The 19,930-nt window shown below is 37.1% G+C and overlaps 2 protein-coding genes and 1 long non-coding RNA gene across 7 annotated transcripts; 2 read left to right on the top strand and 1 right to left on the bottom strand.

The window, feature by feature from the left end:
- The first annotated feature begins 974 nt into the window (after positions 1–974).
- Positions 975–2,599, top strand: LOC146646191 (uncharacterized). Of its 4 annotated transcripts, none has more exons than XR_014908858.1 (3): positions 975–1,416; positions 1,539–1,615; positions 1,937–2,599. It is a non-coding gene; the product is annotated as an uncharacterized LOC146646191 (long non-coding RNA). The 4 variants fall into 4 exon arrangements; XR_014908859.1 differs by having other exon boundaries at positions 1,563–1,615; XR_014908857.1 differs by having other exon boundaries at positions 1,539–2,599.
- Positions 2,600–2,965: 366 nt separating this feature from the next.
- Positions 2,966–19,168, bottom strand: LOC146646192 (cytosolic 5'-nucleotidase 1A-like). The gene is made up of 6 exons (XM_085391759.1): positions 19,117–19,168; positions 4,810–4,905; positions 4,511–4,634; positions 3,928–4,059; positions 3,640–3,824; positions 2,966–3,380 (listed from the first exon to the last, which is right to left on the bottom strand). Exons 2-6 carry the CDS (start codon positions 4,873–4,875, stop codon positions 3,066–3,068), a joined length of 822 nt encoding a protein of 273 aa, XP_085247885.1. The 5' UTR covers positions 4,876–4,905; positions 19,117–19,168; the 3' UTR covers positions 2,966–3,065.
- Positions 6,041–10,327, top strand: LOC146646193 (sterile alpha motif domain-containing protein 3). Of its 2 annotated transcripts, XM_085392195.1 has the most exons (9): positions 6,041–6,435; positions 7,375–7,570; positions 7,740–7,898; positions 8,057–8,144; positions 8,340–8,495; positions 8,954–9,160; positions 9,425–9,596; positions 9,702–9,781; positions 9,886–10,327. In XM_085392195.1, the coding sequence occupies exons 1-9, from the start codon at positions 6,165–6,167 to the stop codon at positions 10,180–10,182; spliced, it is 1,626 nt and encodes a 541-aa protein (XP_085248321.1). In that variant the 5' UTR covers positions 6,041–6,164; the 3' UTR covers positions 10,183–10,327. The 2 variants fall into 2 exon arrangements, with proteins under 2 accessions (XP_085248321.1, XP_085248322.1); XM_085392196.1 differs by lacking the exon at positions 8,340–8,495 and having other exon boundaries at positions 6,044–6,435.
- Positions 19,169–19,930: the final 762 nt, after the last annotated feature.

Genomic DNA, 19,930 nt, shown 5'->3' on the forward strand with positions numbered 1-19,930 from the left:
ACACTGCTCATTACAGAGATGCACATCACCTAATATGCTTAATTGGTAGTAGGCTTTTGAGCCTATACAGCTTGGAGTAAGACAACATGCATGAAGAGGATGATGTGGACAAAATACTCATTTGCCTAATAATTCTGCACTCCCTGTAGTTATAACTTGCCATCTTTCACTTTACATTATCATAGTTTGTTTTTAAGGATTTGTTTGAGAGTAGATAAATGTATATATTTACAAGGAGTGACTCTTTTGTGCAGCCTAAAATAAAGTTGGCTATTATCTGCTTCATACGTGTTTCATACCTGATGTTGCTTAATTTTGCCATAACTTAAGCCCCCCCACGTGTGGCATTGTAGAGGAACTCATTAGTGATTAACACAGTGGTTATTGTGACTGTAGCCAAGGTAAACACAATAATCCTGTTACCTTTGTGCTCGCCTTCACTGGCAGGCATCGCATGGACTAAATGAAATGCTCATTTCAAACACCCTCCATAAATTAAAGCAACTTACTGCTGTTATGTTCTCCTCCCCACTCTTGAGTCCTGGGAGGTCTGGGCCTCTTTGCTTTGGCTGCTGCCCCCGCGACCCGGCCTCGGATAAAGCGGATGAAGATGGATGGATGGATGGATTTTAAAGTTGTGTTCTGGTTATTTTTATTATTTTTTTTATATTTTATTATTCTATTTATTTATCTGTTATTTGAAAATAATAATACATTGATCATTATTTTTATGTAATTGAGTACCAAGGCTGACATACTTGCTTTTTATAACTGGCAGAAATAAGGCGATCATCAAAGCTTGAAGTGAAAACACAAAGTCATACACACTGAGTGTCGCACATGATACAAATTCTACTTCTAAGCATAAATTATTTTGATTTTTTTTTCACTGCATTTTATCTACTGATAAGAAAGTGATATCTTGCCATCTGGTTATAAATATTTCCGACATTAAAACTGTTGTGAATGACGAACTGGCATTTAATCTGACGCAAATCTCTCATGAAGCTACAGCCACAAAGATACTGGTTTCTTTATTTTATACATGTGACCCTTTCGTAAATACTACTAACACCACCGCATTTACCAATATAAGCAAAGATAAGAAACACAAAAAACAGAAATCACTCTCCAGTTTGTGTTGCTCTCTGTCGCCCTCTGTTGTTCAGCTCTGAACATAAAGTTTTGTTTCCGAGGAAATGAAACCTTGCTTGCTATAAAAATCAGCCCATTTCAGAGCAGACACAGGGCAGATAAAGACATGGACCCCGGTGAGTCATGTCTTGTTTTGATCCCTTCTGGGAGCTGCTGGTTTCACCTCAGCAGGAATAGCTGCAGGCATGATGTCGTCTGCTGCAGTTGCTAATGGAGGAGGAGTGGCAGCTGGAAGTGTGGCAGCTGCTTTGCAGTCAGCAGGTAAATTAATAATTAGATGTTTCATTAGGATTTTAACTTGCAACAACATGCAAAAAGAAAAAGTTCATCAAAATATCATAATTTTAGATTAGATAATTGCATCTGTTGTATGCTTTTGACAGCTTCTTTGTGTCATGGTGCTGCAGGTGCAGCTGGTCTGTCAGCTACTGCTGGTGCTGGAGCAGCAGTGGGATGGTTGGTGAGTTTCATCAGCTGAAAATCATGTAGAACTCATATATTTGCTTCATGCCAAAACTGGAAGTCTTGTTATTCTCTCAAGATTGTTTTTAATCATTGTGTTGTGTTTTCATGATGATAATTTTTATACATTTATATTAAAATTAACTATTATGGTGTAAAGCTTGTGTGTATCATTAGTACAGCTAACTGTGTTCAATACACTTAATCCTTTGTGAAAGAGTAAAGGGATAAATGTGAGTATTAAGTAGTTTTAGTTTAAAAAGCTCATACAGGCTACTCCACCTTCTAATGTTACAGTCCCTTGGTGCCTTCTTTCCAGGCCTCTTAAATCATCCCAGGTGAACAAGTGCAATGATCAAGAGGGGAGCTGCTGCTAACTGGTGTGACTGATAAGATCTGACCTATAGTGCTTCTCAGGGTTTATCATATGAGGGAAAGCAGGGGATACACTTGGACTTCAATAAAAAAGCTGAACCAGACTTCCTGTATAGAGGTGCCCGTCCTGCAGATCAACAATCCAGCCTGTCTTATCAAAGCAAGAAACCTTCAGAGGTTGCAAAGGTACAGACATTCTGTATTTTTCACGAGTTGTCATTGCAGATTTCCATCCTCTATACTCAGTATACTGTTAATGCCTTTGTATCTTTTAATGCCTGTTTATGTCTTTATACTAGACACTATAAAGTTGGTGTGAAGGTGGAATTCAGTGAAGGAATCTAAGCATCATCAGCTTAGCTTCAAATTCACCTCTATTTCACTTGATGTAACGTAACTCTGATCACAGCCACTGTAATAGACGGGCTCATAGATGGACTTTTTTTTTAAATCTTAAACTTTAATTTACATTTGACCTTTTGTATTGTCTTTATTGTCTGACTGAGTACCTGAAGTTCTGTTTATTTAAGCCCTTTCTGTACAGTGCTTTGTGACTGCTTTTCTATGAAAAGTGCTTAATAAATAAACCTTACTTACTCTCTTTTGATTAACAGCACATATTTCAATAATAATACTTTGCATCTTCATCCTGAAATATTGTTTCTGTGTGAGGAAATCCAAGTCTGCTATTGCAGCTCTATCACATAGTGCAGACTTTTTTTTTTACATAAAATATTTTTTATGAACATAATGTCACAAAAAATGCTTTCATCACTTCTGCCATCCCTTCTGATCTGCTCATTCAGGTGTTGAAGTGGTTTGTTTTTCACTCAACAGTGAAAAGAAAACCATCAGCTGATTTTCACAAACAGCTGATTTACTAAGAAGCATTTGATAGAATTCAAAATTTATAAAACATTGATACTGTAGAAAAAAACACAACAGACCACCGATGAGATAAAGATGTTTGTTTGTTAATTTATTTGCATTTATGAAGCATTATGGAAACATACTTTTCAAGTTCACATATTTCCAGCAGTTATAAAATCCAATCAACAGATTGCTATTTATTGTTAGTTTTGTGAGCGCACCAGACATGCCACTGTGCCAACCTCCAATGCAGCATCAACATGTCTCTGCTGGTCATCAAAGAAGATGTGAGGCTTGATCCTCTGCAGTGTAGGACCTTTGTTAGCCCCTCCCACAAACACAGCTTCATCAAGCTCCAGACCCCAGGTGTGCAGAGTGTTTAAAGCTCTGTAGCCGTCACAGCCTGCCCCTCGAGATGTCACCAGGTAGGTACGAATGGGACACTTCTTGTACAGGCCTCTATTATGCAACTTTTTCTGCAGTTTTATTAAAACCTCCAAGAATCCTTTGAATGGTCCCTGAATAAAGAAAAGAGAAGAAGAGCAGAGACTCAACACATGACAATCTGGTCAAAGCAGGAAAGTGCATTTGGATAATTTAGCTGATATCAGTTTATGTGAATGTAATTAGCAAAGATTTTCTTTTCTATTATTAAATATATATTGCTTACAACAGTGCAGAAGGCCAACATAACTGTAACCATATAGTTAAATTAGTTGTTTTTTTGAAAAATATTAAAAGACGACGGAATGTGTTTCTATCATCTATCTTTCATACCTCGTTCATTGGAATTTCGACATTTTGCTTCTCATTCTTCAAGTATTCTTGTAGTCCACCACTCTTGAACACGAGCTCTGACTCATGAGAGAAGAGGACAGCGTCGCCATCAAAGGCAACACGCAGCTGATTCTCAGACTCTGTGATGATGTTTGTTGGGGTGAACATGATAGCAGCTGCTACACCTGATGTAGGGACATTCATTCACAGTAACACACAGAGTCATTAATGTACAACAGCACAGACTGCACTTCATCTTTAAGTTAGCACAACATTTAACACTTTTACCTGCATTCAAAGCTTCCTGAACCTTCAACCCGTTTGGTTCATCAGACAAGTACAGGTGGGTGTTGTTTCTTTTTAACTCATTCACAAGTTGATCTTCAGTCACAGGTAACAGAGTGATAAGTTCTTCCAGCCCTGCAAACAAGAAGGAATGAAAAGGCTGCTGGACAATCTGATTTACCAAATCTGTTTAGATTCATCAGAGTAGTGTTAGCAATAGTGTTACTATTACTTACTTATATCTATTATTTTTGTATTGACTTGCTTTTAGAGTACTTACACTTTCAAGTGTATTCTACTTTATAAGATTCTGTTTTAGTGTTTTTGTTGTCTTATTGTAAGCCTGTCATTAATCTATTTAAAAATTTGAAGGGCATGAAAAGTGCTGTACAAATGAAGCCTGAATGATTTAGAAAAGGTATTGGGGTAAACAAGAGTTGATCGGAATCACTTAGAAGTGGAAAGATTGTCTCAGTCTCAGTCTAATTGTTTCCATTTATCCATTTTCTCAAAATTTAGAAGTTTCCTCATAAGACACATGTATTTGAAATAATAGTAAGTGTGTTTGGAGGTATCATAAACTCACCATGTTCACTGATCCGATTCATGAGAAAGTCTGATGATGAGCTGTCATTGATGAGTTTGACTTTAAAGAGCTCCTCACTGTCAGGGTAATGGTTTGTGAGTTCAGCATTGACTGCCTTCAGAGCCTGAGAGCAGGACAAGGAAGATAAATTAAATTTGAGTGAATGTTAAGTAACTGTGTGAGTGCAGTATTTGTGTGCAGGTTTCTGTGGTGCTTTGTCTTATGTGGTATATTCTCATCTTTCACATAACCACTACATGCAATTTTGTGTATGTGTTTTTCCCCTCATAATATATGACCTCAACAAATGTGAAGGCAGGGCCATAGCCCTGCTGTTCTTGCTTGAAGAGGAGTCCTGAAGACATGGCAATGGTGACGGGGATCTCTGGTTCAGGCTAAAGGAGAAAAAAATGTTTCCCACAATTCAATAAAGACATTCTTTTGCATAGTTTAAAAATAAATTGTCAACAATTTTCTTATTTGACCTCTGCACTCATACAGTATGTTATGACACTATTTGCACTTCTTGCTTGCTGATTTAATGCTTTATCTGTACTTTTGTAGGAACTTGTTATGAATCAGTTTTCAACCTTAAATCTTTCTCTGTCTAGAAGATCTTCATGAAAATGACTGGATTTTATTCACTGAGTTGCCACAGCTGCCATTCACTTTTGTCTTCTGCTCTTGGGTCTGGTGTGATAACTCTTTATACTCTCCCACTTTCTTTCTGTTTCCCACAATTTTTCCTAACAATCAATCTGAGAATCAATCTGAGTTAGTTAGTGAAAATCATCCTACAGAATTGGTTTTTAATGACAAGGAAGGATATGATTTCTGTTCAACACATAAATATATTGTGGTGATGAGTAAGTAAACATCACACTGCATACTTTCATGCTCGTGCTTCCAGCATCTTGTTGTTAACACTCGTTTGCCGTTCACAAACACACATTACCAACAACAACAACACTGCAGGACCTAGTTCAGCTTTTAAGTCGGTGAGGTGTGATTGTGATGGCGCTCAGGTGTGTGCCGCCCCTGTAGTGGCACCACAGACCACGTCCTGCCACAGAGTATAAGGATGTTTAAAAGATGCTGCAGAAAGCTGCATCTGGTCAGACGGAAAAACACACAAACTCGGATGAGTGTGTGGCGGAGGTGTGGTTCCTGGCTCAGCTGCAGGGTACACAGTCAGAAATAGGGGTACGGAAGGAGTACATTACTGTGCCCCAAGGTACAAAAATGACATTAATACAGTCTAAGGACAAATATTGGACCTCGGGGGAACTATCTGTACCTTTTTTAGCGTCTGAAAGGTACATACATGTTCCTTAATTGTGAAAAGTACTTATTTGTACCCATTCTTTCAAAAGATAAAGTACAGGTTGATTAAGCTCTTTTTGATTAGAGGTTGTTTTTTTTTTATTCTTTTTGACAGTAATTTATTTGCAACTGTATTGATTTAAGCATATATTTTAGTGTTTTTATTTTATTTTTTATTATTTTCATTGCTGTTGTTGTTTTTGTATTCCCTGAACCCCCCTTATTTTTAAGCTGCTTTAAGAACAACGAATTTATTTGAAAGAAAAAAAAGTAAAAATGCATTTAAACATTTTTTTAAGAGAGCGTTTTTTTTTTTTAAGTAAGTATTTGGATGAATTGCAAAAAAGCACCCTCGGAGTGCGAGTTGAGCCCATCCTCACAACATCAAACAAAAAGTAGAAGAAGAAACTCAACGAATAGCTGGTGGATTCTAGAACTTTCTTTAAATGCAGCAGGTGCCATTTTGTTTTATCAACGGACGGAGATGGATTACGAACTTGCAAGTCCTGGTGTGCTCTGTTCACTTTCAACCGAGGAACTCTTAACAAAAATACAAGAGTGGGGCTTAGATGTCACCGAAGCTGAAGCTCAGCGTTTCAGAGGTAAGTTTTATTTAAAGAAAAATGTAGCGTAATTACTAATTATTGGTTTAGCCTAGCTTAACGTATATTAGCAATTTAGCTAGTTTCGGCACTCTCTTAGCTCAAATTATGTCTTTTTTACAAACGTTTTTACAAACGTTTCATGTGTAAAGTTGAGGTCACAGTTCTGAAAAATGAAAAATGTGTACACATAGTATTTGTATAAGTTTGAACTTATATATGTGGTTCGGCCACAGTCTATGGGTTCGGTAACCCCTGCGCAGCGGAACGGCGCGAAATTTGATTCCCTGGTAGCTGAATGCAGTTTACCGTTAGTGTATTAATGGTTTAATAAAATCACGTTTTTACATCCACTCCAAGGCCATTAACACACATGGGCGGCGTTTAAAGGAAATATCTTGACGCCGCACTTGTTTAAAATATAACAAGGGTGTTGCAGCTGGGGTTTGATAGTCCCGTTTTCAGCAATGTGGGAACTTTTTCAGCATGTAATCTGAGCTTGTAATACGGTCCTGCGGGTGTTATCGCTATAAGTAATCGGTCTGAAAGAACAGACGGCAGAAACTGTCGGAAATCTGGAGAAAGGAGTCACCTTAGTAGTGAATATTAACAAATTACAGCATTCTAGTCTTTTTTTTTTTTCTTCCAAACTTGAAAGGGCACAAAAGCATGCTCAGACTCTGCTCTCCTGTGTCCAGTAGTCCCAAACAAACATCTAAATTTAAAAATGAAAACTTTGCATATCAAGAGGATTCACTCTAAAAAATTTGGTTTATTTTATTTAATTTACTGATTTTTTTTAATGAATATTTCTTTGAACTGAAAGAAGTTGTACAAAAGGTTTTAATGTGTGTGATATACGGTTTTTACCCATGTAAAAATGTGGTGTTAAATATTCTTACATGGAATTTAGAGTTTGTACTACCATTTATCTTGCAGACAATGAGGTTGATGGTGACACAGTTGACTGCGGTCTTACTGAGACTATGGTTGCATACCTTTTCCAAGGATCCTTCAAAAAGCAGGTTAAATTCAACCAATTTGTGTCAAGGATGAAGGAATCTTCAGTGACGCTGACTCTACAGACTGTCTCTCCAGAAGACTGGCAACCATCTACTTCGTCAACTTCAATAAGGTATTTTCTTATTTATAATGAAGTTAGTATGTCTGAAACATACATGTTGGCCATTATGCACTTTTAGGATTTAGTTAATATGATCATTTTTCCTACCATATGTATTGTTACTGTAGTGTTTTATACTTCAATTCATGCAATAAAAACAAACATTTAACTGTTTTCACAGCAATGAAAATACTTTGAGACTGCCAGCCTCTTTTGAAATTCCAAGATTTCCCAAAAATCTGCAACTAAAACTGGACAACAAAGAACCGTGCCATAAAAATCCAAGGGACAGACACACAATAATCAGAGTTCTATATGAAGCTGTGGCACAGTATACTATGTAAGTTAATCAGGGTAATGTTAGCTTGTTGCTTTAGAAAAAGCTGAATCTGTCATATTGAAAATAAACGCTACATTACTAAGAAACAATAACTGACACTTGATAAAGTTTGTTTGTCAGCAGTTGCTCTAACACTTATGTTTCTTCTGATATTACAGGTATCCCACAAATTCTGAATATGTGCAAGCTGTGAAGACGCTGGTAATGAAGTATCCTTTCCTCAAGGATCGTGAGGGAAATGGTTATGTAAGTTAAATTTAAAATTTGCATAAGGTTCCTTCAAGATTACAAAGTAAAAGTGAAGCTTTTTTCAATCTTGTTTTGTTAGTAAGACAATCTGTAGCCTCTCAGTAGGTTTGTATGAAGTATGTTTACTGATTCTTTGTTGGGTGTATTTTGTGTAGATTGTTTTTACAGTAACTTATGTTTCTGTTCAACAAGCACACATGGCATATGTCTTTGAGACGTAAATTCAAATCAGAGCGGGCACCACTAGTCGACAGTGAGGCAGTGAGGCGTTGTAAGGAGAAGTTTGGTTCTACGAGGAGAGGGCAGCCTAATAAATGTCAACGAACAAGTCAGAGAAATGTTTGTCAGGTTGGTGTGAGGGACATCTTGAGCTATAAAATGTTCTTGCCTCTGTTATTACATCTAAAACTAAGGATTAGGGATGCAACTGTACCCCTTTTTTCAAACCAAAACTATACCAATACTTGGATTAGAGCACTTGCTAATACAAAGTACCAGTGCTAATACTTCTACCTCACAAAATATTATTAATTAGAAGGCGCTAAAAGAGGGTGAACTAGATTTAAAAAAAACCAACATTTTAAATATGACTCCAAAACTAAAATTTCAAGTTAACAATTAAGATTTTATGTGAAATTATTTCAGAGTTTCCATATTTTAAATATTGGTTCATGGTATCGGTTAACTTTAAACAATACGAGTTCTTTGTGATGCACAGATCGTGTCAGCTCTAATTGTATATTTAGTCTTATGTTGGGTTTCTAATCTGTTTTGACTTTCTCTTCTCACTCTTGCTTTCTTTCAAGGGACCATGCGTCCAAGGAGAGGATTTATTATCCATCGACGCCCACTTAAAGGTCTTACAGTGCCAATATCAGAAGATGCAACCAGATACCATGGTGGTTCATAACCGTATGCAGCAAACGTTTGCTTGGCGGCAAAAAGAAATTGCAGATGGTATGCCTGTGGAGGATGTGTTGAAGAAGTACCCCTTCTTAGGGATGCCTACTGGTGTAAGTCAGAAAGCTGAACTGAACTTGGAAATAGCTGTCACATTTAACATGTTTATAGTAGTAAATTTTATTTGCCCTTGACCTTGCTTTCTTCATCTGTCCCTCTTTCCTTTTTTTGTATGTTCATGTAACTTCTTACAGTATTGTTGTTAAATTCTATAAAAAAAATAATTATGCAGCACCATACATAATTAATATCAACTTTAGATTATTTCATTTTCATACACTGTTATTTTGTACTGAAAATTAATTTTTTACTTGTAGCTGTGCAACGAACTCGGGTGGATCCAACCAACAACGGGTAATGTAAGCCAGCGATTTCGTGAAGGGCTCTCATGTGTTGCAGCAAAGGTGATTGACGTTACACGAGGGAAAACCCCACTCTACCAGCTCTACCTTGATGCAAGAGAGGAGGCTCTCACTGATGACCTACCAGGTATTTGCTTTCAAGGCTTCCATTTTATATAATTTTTATAGGTAACTGGAAATGCCAGATAAAATGCATGGGTGATCTTGTGTTGTTTTTGGGTTTTTTTGGCAGATCTTGACACAAGGGCTGCACTTTTATTCCTGCCATACGTCTTCAAGGAGAAACTGGATCTCTTTGTCATACTTGGAGAGGTGTGTGTATTAAAATATTTAGTCTATATAAAAGGAAAACAAATGTATCTTTTGTTAAGAGACTAAGATATTGCTTTCCTCTACCTTCTCTTTTGACTTCAAAGGTTCATCCGAAAACCCCCTATCCAACTGTGCAGCTACTTCATGAAGACTGGAAACCAGTGTTCTCCAGAAGCGCTCCAAACATTGTGAAGTTGGATGGCAGTGAAGTGTGCAGAAGCTCGTGTATTTTTGAAGGAATCATCTCTTCTTTCTGCTTGTATTTTGTCTTCAACCTTGCTTATCCAAAACATCTGAAGAACACCCTGATTTTTCTCCAAAAGTACATTGTGAAAATAGATGAGGGTGAGGACCGGCCTCTGCCAATCACAGTCACCAGACAAATAAATCTTCTGTATTGACCACCATGCCTCAGCCATATCAGTGCTCCAAATGTGGCAGAAGAACCTTTAGTTTGACAAAGCTTATTCAGCACATAGGACTTATTCATTCCCATGATGCCAATTTTGATATAACCTGTGGACTCAGTGACTGCTGTTCTTCCTTCAAAAAATATGAATCTTTCAGACGACATGTGTATAGGAAACACAGAGAACAGGTGTTGTGTCCCCATAAAGACTTAGATGAAAATGAGCAGGAGGTAGTCAGTCCACACCCAAATGAATTTGCAAATGACATGACTGAAAATATTGAAACCCCTCCATCCTGGGATGAATTTTTGATAAATTTCAGAGACAATCTTTTCAAGTTCATTCTTAAGTGCAGAGAGAAAAATTCTTTACCAGTCTCTGTTCAGGAAGAAATTGTGGAAGATGTAAATTTTCTGATGTGTTTTTTCAAGGAGAACTACGATGCTTTTATAGCATATCATTTAGAGAAAATGGGTCTTGATGTGTCTTTGTGTCCAGAGCTTAAAAATGTCCTGCATTCAAATGAATTTTTTGAGAAGGCTTCAACAGCTATTCGATCTCCTTATTTGGTCAAAGAACATTGCAAATCAAAGCTCAACATGACAGAGCCTGTTCATTGCAAATTAAGAGACTCTGTGGGTCATACAGTTGGCTCGTATTCATATGTGCCTGTTGATAAGGTGCTAAAAAATTATCTTTCTCATGAAGACATACAAGATCACATTTTTTCAAGTGGCAATTTGGAAACTGATGAATTTCTAACAGATTACTCTGATGGAGAAATCTTCAGACATCATCAATTCTTCAAGGATAACCCAAATGCACTGCGACTCCATTTTTATGAGGATGAATTTGAAGTACTTAATCCTCTAGGATCTAAACGATCCAAACACAAACTTAGTGCATTTTATTACACTGTAGGCAATTTGGACAAAAGGTACACTTCTCAGCAGAGGCACATTCATCTAGCGTTATTGGTACGCTATTCTTTCGTTAAGCGGTGTGGTTGGCATGTTATCCTTAAACCTTTGCTTGATGATTTGGAAAAACTTTCCACTGATGGCTTTACTTTTACCATTGATAAAACTGAACACACTATTCATGCTGCTCTTGCAACTTTATCTTGTGATAATTTATCAGCTCACATGATTGGTGGTTTTTCTATGTCATTTAACACTGGTAGAATTTGTCGGTATTGCATGGCTTCTTATGAAGATATGAAACAATCCTTTGAGGAAGAAAGCTTTGTTTTAAGAACATCAGAGGTTCACCAGTATCATCTTGCACGAATCCAAGAATTTCCGGATGATAAAACAATATATGGTGTAAATAGTTCATGTCCTTTTGACAGACTGAGTTATTTCAGTGTTACGCAAGCTTTACCACCTGATGTAATGCATGATCTGCTGGAAGGTGTAGTTCCTCTAGTTATGAAACTAGTGATTTGTAAAGCCCACACTGAGAAGCATATTACAATTAGAGAGATCAATGAAGAATTGCAAAAAATGCCCATCGGTCAGAATGACAAAACAAACAAACCAGTACAGTTATCAGAGAGACTTCAGAGTGTTGGTATTGTTGGATCAGCATCTCAAAAGTGGTGCCTGTTCAGATTGCTGCCATTTCTGATGGCAGACCGTGTGCCACCTAATTGTAAATATTGGCATGTTTTTCTTCTATGTCGTGAAATAACAGAGATTGTAATGGCTAAAAAAGTGCGAAAAGAGAATATTTTATTGTTGAAGTTGCTTGTCCATGAGTTTCTCACAAAACTGAAAAGTGTATTTGGGGATGTAATTACACCAAAGTGTCATTATTTAATCCACTATGCAAGACTGATTGAAATGTTCGGCCCTCTACGTTTGTTATGGTGTATGAGATTTGAAAGTAAGCACCAGTATTTCAAAACGTTGTCCCGCAATTGTAGAAATTTTATGAACATTGCTACAACTTTGAGCAACAGACATCAGTTCAGACAGTGCTGGGAGTTTTCTAACAAAAGTTTACTTGGCGAATTTGAAAATGTTTTTGGAAAAAGTGTGACTACACCATTTTTGTCATTACCACTGGAACTGCAACAAGCACTGACAGTCTATTGTGGCTTTTCTGAAGTTGATAGTGCTAAGAAAGCTTTCCAGCGTGTGTCAGAAGTAATTGTGAACAGTGTCAAATACTGTGTAAGAGATGTGTTTGTCATTGATGTACTGCATTCAGAGAAGATTCCTCTGTTCTGGCAAATTAAGTACATATTTAATATTGACACAATGTGGGTCTTTTGTGGAAAAATTCTCATTCCTCTGTTATATGACAACCATTTTCATTCATACAGTGTTAGAGTTGATAGTGAATGGACGTTGCTAAAACCTGGACAGGAAATTGATGTTGCAGCTTATGACACATACTCTGTTGATAACAGTTTGTATGTAACAGTTAAGCAATGTATTTAAGAAGGTAATAAATGTGACAAGTATTTTTGACTTTGTATCTTCAATTTTTCAAATCCTGAGAGGAAAAATATAGGAAATCTGTGTGTAGATACTGAACCTTTAGAAAGACATTTTTGTACTCCTTTTAAGGGTTCTTTTTTGTACTTTATACTAAGGGTACAACTTTGCCCTTTAAAGTACAGGTTTGACGTGTAAAAGGTACAAATTACAAGGGTACAAATCAGTACCCACAGTTTAGGGTACAGAATGGTACCTTAGAGGGTACCACCCCAGTGACAAGCCATTGTACCCCTATAGGTACATTTCTGTACTTTAATTTCTGAGTGTGTAGGTGTGCTGCAGTGTATAAAAGGCCCCAAAGTTCATAGGTGAATTCTATTTGAGCTCTGATACCAGTGTTTGTAAGTTTGTATAAGTTTCTATACTGTTCATGTAGCATTCAACCTTCTGTTAGTTACAGTTACTAACAAGAAAATGTGGTGCGGTCGCGTTAAAATTTTCCAACAAACAGACGGCTGAAGCTGTGTTCAGCTTACCGCACCTTATATCAGATTAAATAAGTAATCTGGGCGCTACAGCTTTACGCAGCTGTGCGCGCTCCTGCGGACGGCAATCACGATCACTGTCTAGCACAACACCTGGAGCTAAGGGGGCAAAACAATCGCATGAGTGCTGCTGTTTGACTGAGGAAGAATAAAGTAGTCGTGGTAAGCCAATCACACGACCACTTTAAGATGACAAAGCAACAAGGTGATATATACCAGTTTTTAAATTGTGTTGATAGGCCACGTAAAACCAGAGTCATGATAAACAATATATATGTGTGTTTTTTCCTCAATAGTTTCGTCATGTTTACTGTCTGAGCACAGCGCTAGCAAGCACTCTCTGCTTATGAGCAAAAAATAAAAAACACAAAACAAAAAACAGCCCGTTCGTGTTGGTGGAAAAATGAACCATGTCAACTAATCAAAAAAAATGGGCAACTTGACATTTGGTTGTTTAGGAAGAGGGGGAAGTTTTAGGAGTGACGGCGAGAGAGGGTGAGAGAGAAAGACAGCAGAAAAAGAGAGAGAGCGAATTTTGAGATGTGAGAGATTTGCGATGTTTAGCATGTTTGGAGTGTGTAGTTAATCTTCTGTAGTTAGCGTGTAGTGTTGGGGATGGTTTTGTGTTGTGTGTCAGAACAATGAGGCGACTGCTGTCTCCAGGTAGGAGCCTGACACCTCCTGCTGTCAGGCTTGTAATGTTCTCCTTTATAGTGGACAGAAATTATTATTTTGGAGTGGCACAAATAATTTGTGTGGCATCTTATTGAAACTGCAAATAACTTTGTTGTTTGCAAAACTTGTGCATTTGATTTTAAAATTGACAATTTATATTTGCATTTAAAGTTATGAAATATGATTCAATAAACATATTTGTGGTTGTTACAGTAAAAAATATAACTTTTTCTACTCGGATTTTATGTTTTTTGTCTTATTTTAGATCAATTGTGTTAATACAGTATGTCAAAATGAAAACATAACTGTAAATTCAGACACGTGAGGTTGTGCTGAAAAGGATGATACCAAACAAGGCAAAGTAATTAGTTTTTAAAAGTGAAATGTAGAGGAAACATCAAATGTATTAAAAAATGACCAATTATACCCTGGACACCAGAGAGTTAAACAATTTTTTTAAGTAACGCAATAGTTACTTTTCAAGTAATTAATTACTTTTAGAATCTTGTAACTCAGTTACGAACTCACTTACTTTTTTGAAGAAGTAACTACACTGTTAACCTTTGCTGTATTTTTCACAGTAAAATACCACAAAATGCCCAGTAACTTACCTGAAAACATTTCTACAGTTAATTACTGTAATTTGCTTTGCATTATGGGTATATTAAGGTTATTTACATTTACTTACTGTATTTTTTAAAATTGCGGTAGTAGTTATACCTACCGTTAACACATTAGCAGTAGTGCTACTGTATTATGTGATTTGAATGGTTCATCATACTGTTTGTGTATTTTTACTCTTTCAGTGGTTGGTTGCAATAGTGCATTACATTTTAACTCTTTCACTGCCAACCATTTCCAGATTTTCCTCCAACCTATGCCATTTGTCAGTATGATACCAGTGAAAGTATTATGGTTTTGACTTTTTAGGGGACTTGCCTGTGTGTAAGGTTCAAGAATTCTGATCATCTAATCTGCTGCATGCAGTTGTATGCACATGCACAGCTGCTGCAAATGTGTGCTTGCCACTGCGTTGCCAAAGGCGAACTTCAGTCAGTGGAGAATATTGTAATAATTTGGCGGAGGCTTCTCAGTCGAGCAGTAACTGAATTGCTCATTTACTGAACGTGCAACATGTACAGAACTCTTCTGGGAACTAGTCAACCCAACTTAGTGAAACACACACTGAATGCATGCTGGCCCCGCCCACCCACCTACCTCTACCAACCACCACTCCATATCCTGACTGACATGACCTGTGATCCAGTGATTGACAGGAGAGGAAAGACAGTCCAACTTTGTTAACTCTTCATTACGATATGCTCGAGAGGACAAAAGATTTTGCACCTGTTATTGTTGGACCTCTGTGTGGAAACTGCAAACAGGACGTCATAAGGTAATGCAAAGGACTCTCCTACCTAACATACTCGTTTATTAATTCTTAAGAGCATATATATTTTTTGTGTGTGGGGGGACGGGAGGGGGGGCTTAAAATCGGTGTTAGCTTGGTCGAAATAGCACATTAGCTGAATTATTCTGGAAAAAATAGGTTGTGTGTGTTTTTTTCTTTTCTTATTTAAATATATATTTAGATATATATTTTCCACGGGGAGGGGCGAAGAACACAGGCACAACGACAGTCTTTGTCTTTTTCCCGCCGAGTGTGGTGCATTGTCCTCCTGCGCTTCTGTTCTATGACTATTGAGAAGCTGGCCATGCTAACAGTGGGACATTTAGCTTCAGCTAAAGCAGCAGGTAAAAATACACATTTAATGAGAATAAAGAAAGACAACTTTTTTTTGGAAATTTAGAGACTGCTAAAACAATCTTATCCAGTTTTGAGCTTGCTCATGTAGGTTAGCCTGCTTTAATTTTGTGTGAGCTGCAGTACACAACACTAAAAAGTTAATATAACATTAGGTTGGTGGCATGAGGAACTCCAACCTAAGTTTAATATTTATTATTTTTTTAAGTGGGAAGGGGAGCATGTTTTTTTTCCTTTAATACAACGTCTTCCAGGGTCTTTTTCATAGGAAAACCGTGTAACGTCTGTGTTAGGTTGGTCAAAAGAGCAATTAGTTGAATTATTCTTGAAAAGATGGGTTGTGTGTTTTTTTTTCTTTTATTTACTTATGTAAATATATTTTTCAAGGGTTAAATAAATGCAACATTAAATTAACAATTGTCTCTCTGTCTTTTCCCGCCCAGTGTGGTGCATTGCTGTCCTCCTGCCCTTGCTGGCTGCGCTGACAGTGTGATGTAGCCTCAGTGTTTGTGTTTTAAAGGCTTTTTCCACCAAGATGTCTGTTGAGAGAGAGATGACCTTACCCATCACACCAAGGGTAATAGCGCTTGGTAAGTAAATAGTTTCAATCCTCTTGTAATATTTTTGTAAAAAATCTATGTAATTATTGTGGTATTTGTACCCACAACAACTTACTTAACAGGGGTTTGTCTGTTTTATATTGTATAAAAATAGAATACACCCAGTTTGCTGCTGTTTCTCTTATTATTTATTATACACAATGACCAACAGGAAAAAACAGCCTAACATTTCAGCACAGGCCAAAATGCCAAAACATTAGGCAGTTTTTTCCTGTAATTGATCATAATTTTCATTACATAATAAATAATAAGAGAAATAGCAGCAAACTGTGTGGATTCTATTTTTTTACAGTGTGAGGCCTGCTATCCAGCATTCTTGTGGAAACCTTATTTGTAAGGGTGAGCACATTGTCTTATTGGACTCTTGTCTGTTTTTAGGGAATAATTTCATGTCTGCAAGCCGCTGGATGATCAGTTTGGAGGGCAAGGTATTTTATGAGCCTGAGCAGATGCATGACTTTGCCAGCACCCTTGCTGTCTTCTTTGCGTCATACTACGTTTTCAACCTTGAGTATCAGGAGTCAGCGTCCATCACACAGGAGATGATACAGAGGTAAATACTTTACACCATTAAAGCTTACACCATTTAAGAATGAAATATATGTGATAGCTTGACTACAGTTGCAGAAACATATAGGTGATTGCTGTAATGTATGTTTTAATTTTGAAATTAAAGCAGCCTTTTTTCCGTTAAAAGGTTCTTTGTGAGGATCAATCCAGACATGGGAACAAAATGCCCTGCAAAACTTGGTACAAGCTGCAAGACAGGTCGTGTCGTAAAGAGGAAGGTTACAAGCATCAGCCCTCGGATCACCACCTTCCTCCAGCGGCTCTCTGAGTTTGAATGGAGGACTTCCAACTAGGTAAGAATACAGAGATGATAATATCTTTTACATAGCTGATAATTATATACATACTGTACACACATCCATACAACAGTATGAATGATCTCAGACAGATGTGAACAAGTGAATAACCTGAGCAAACATGAATATTGATGATGTGTCTTTGACAGGTGGTGATAAAGACTACGCTGAACCCGACCATCCTGGTAACGGAAATCTAAATCCCATGTCACATTCTATTTCCTGGGACCCACTGATAATTATTACATTTTGTAAATGATTTTTGTTTTACAATTGTAATAGTTTATTTAATGTTCATGCTGGTGGGTTTGTCCTGTTTTTAGTGGAATGAAAAACTGTTTTCCTTAAAAAAATCAGACACGGAAAGGTGAAGGACTGTGTAGTTTTCATGTACGCTTCTATTTATTTTGGTTATTGACATTGTTTTTATTCAGTTGAAAAATGTTTTTCTTGTTAAAAAAATATCAACAATAAATGTTGGTTTAATTCACTATTCTGAGACTACTTTATTGAATTATATTGTTTTTTGTAAATGTTCTTATATTGAATATGAATGTTAATATTATTTTATATGCTGTAAAACACAATTACAGTCTAAACAAATTATACTGTACACAATTACAGTGTTATACCATAAACCACATTTGCAGTACAGTGATACTATAAAACTTAATCACGGTAAGTCTTTCTAACTGTAAACCACGTTTACAGTAAAGCTGTTATACTGTAATATATGTTTACAGTAAAGTGGTTGAACTGTAAAACATCACAACAGTAAAGATACTGTAGATTAGTAATTACAGTAACTTACTGGCAATAGTGTTGCCAGTAAGTTGCTGTAAAAATACAATAAAATGTCTAACAGTGTAGTAACTATAAATAATTACTTTTTCAAAGTAACTTGCCCAACACTGGGCACTATACAGTTGGTATGAAGGTGGAATTCAGAGAATGAATCTCAGCATCATCAGCAAAAATTCATATGAATCTGTGCTACACTTGATGTAACATAACTGTGACCTTTTAATCCATCACAGTGTAGCAAAATAACCTGTTTATCCTGCAGAGGATTTTCATGCAACGTTTAAATAACTCAGTTAGTGTACCACAGCATGTTTCACATTATTACTGCAGCAGCTGGCTGCTGCTAAACTAATTTCCCCTTGTGGGACAATAAAGAAATTGAATTGAATTGAATTGGTGTCGGTTACAGGAAGACAATTCACTGACTCTCTTCATAACTGTATATCTTTTTTATTATTCTTGATTACTTAACACAATTTTATACCTTATTTCAAAAGATGACAAAGTTATAGAAATATTCATTAAAACTGCTATAACAGACATATTTTCTTGTTAATAGTGCACAGCTTTCTGACATAGTGAAAAGAAAATCACAAAGGATGGCACACCATCATCCACCAGCAGAGCATATATCTTTCACTAAGTTGTTAAAACTACTACATAATTGCCACACACCAGCATATATTAATACATTAAAAACTGACTTACTGTAGAAGTTCTGCACTCACTCATCGTGCTTCTTAAAGATAGAAATAAACTTGAATTTCCTCTGTTTGCTGACTGCAGAACTGCTGTTCTTCCTTTTTATTCTAACTAGAAAAGCTACGTCATGATGCAGAACCTGTGGCGCCTTTGGACCCTGTTGCCATGCCATTTGTATTGATTAGTGATGTTCGATTCGTAAACGAATCGTTCAGTACTCGAGAATCACTTTACTGACTCGTGAATCATGATTCACAAGCGCAACTGACTCACTGACTCATCCCTGTTGCTGTTAGCAAACTAATTCCATTAGTAGAAATATATCTATCTTATAATTAAAATTGTGGGGGGAAAAAACAACAGCCAGTTTCTTAACAAAAACATTTCTGCTCTGAACTAGAAGAAAAAACCCTGAGTAGAAGCTCACATCAAGACAATAGCTCCTCAGTTCACAGTAGCATCGCTTAGCTAGCATGCTAACAGCACATTTGAGTTACTCACCCCCTCCCCTGCTGTGCTGAATCATAGCATAAGGCGAATCACTCACTCACTCACCCCCTCCCTCCTGGCTCACAGCTCATACGAGTTGAACGAATCACTGACTTACTCATCCCCTCCCTTGCTAGGCTGAATCATAGGGTAAGGCGAATCACTCACTCACTCATCCCCTCCTTTGCTGTGCTGAATCACTCACCCCCTCCCTCCTGGCTCACAGCTCAAACGAGTTGAACGAATCACTGGCTGTATCCCAATTCAGGGTCTGCAGCCTTAAAGTACGCAGCCTCAACGGTCCTCAAGGGCCGCGTACTCAAAGACCGCTGAGGCCAGAAGTGCGAGGCTTGTGAAATGGGACGGTCTAGCCTCCGTCGCGCTGCCCAGGTTGTCTAGCAACCATGATAGCTGGAAACGTGTGGTTGACAGAAATGAAGGAGAACATATTTTGTTTGTTAGTTTGTTTCTACATGAGCTCTGTGTGATTTAATAAGTATCTAAGGCTGAGACCACAGGACTGTAAAACATGATTGTTGGGCTTCATTTCTGTACTGAACAGTCATTTAAGATTAGCTAGTAAATAACAATTAGTTAATGTTGTTCATGAGACTAAAGTCAGTGTAAATATAATATGGCCAATATCATAGTTATTATATTAATCATTATACGTTATTACAGCAGTGAGTTTGAACTCTCAAATCAAATCACTTCTATTGTCACATCACATGTGCAGGTGCACTGGTACAGTGAATTCAGGGAAATGAAGGATGCATTTGATTCATTATTAATTCATATTTATTATAAATAATTCTAATTATACATC

Source organism: Rhamphochromis longiceps, linkage group LG19, assembly GCF_057381845.1.
Source record: "Rhamphochromis longiceps isolate RC_006_pf linkage group LG19, R_longiceps_female_GT1.1, whole genome shotgun sequence".
Lineage (NCBI taxonomy): Eukaryota > Metazoa > Chordata > Actinopteri > Cichliformes > Cichlidae > Rhamphochromis > Rhamphochromis longiceps.

What these genes read in the sequence shown, in the direction of transcription:
- LOC146646192 (XM_085391759.1), bottom strand. Translation starts at nt 4,875, where the DNA reads ATGTCTTCAGGACTCCTCTTCAAGCAAGAACAGCAGGGCTATGGCCCT. An exon ending in CTGCCTTCACATTTGTTGAG is followed by an intron (nt 4,635 to 4,809) that starts GTCATATATTAT and finishes TCCTGCTCTCAG; the next exon opens with GCTCTGAAGGCAGTCAATGC. An exon ending in TCGAAATTCCAATGAACGAG is followed by an intron (nt 3,381 to 3,639) that starts GTATGAAAGATA and finishes TTCTTTATTCAG; the next exon opens with GGACCATTCAAAGGATTCTT.
- LOC146646193 (XM_085392195.1), top strand. Translation starts at nt 6,165, where the DNA reads ATGAATTGCAAAAAAGCACCCTCGGAGTGCGAGTTGAGCCCATCCTCA. An exon ending in GCTGTGGCACAGTATACTAT is followed by an intron (nt 7,899 to 8,056) that starts GTAAGTTAATCA and finishes CTGATATTACAG; the next exon opens with GTATCCCACAAATTCTGAAT. An exon ending in ATCGTGAGGGAAATGGTTAT is followed by an intron (nt 8,145 to 8,339) that starts GTAAGTTAAATT and finishes CTGTTCAACAAG; the next exon opens with CACACATGGCATATGTCTTT.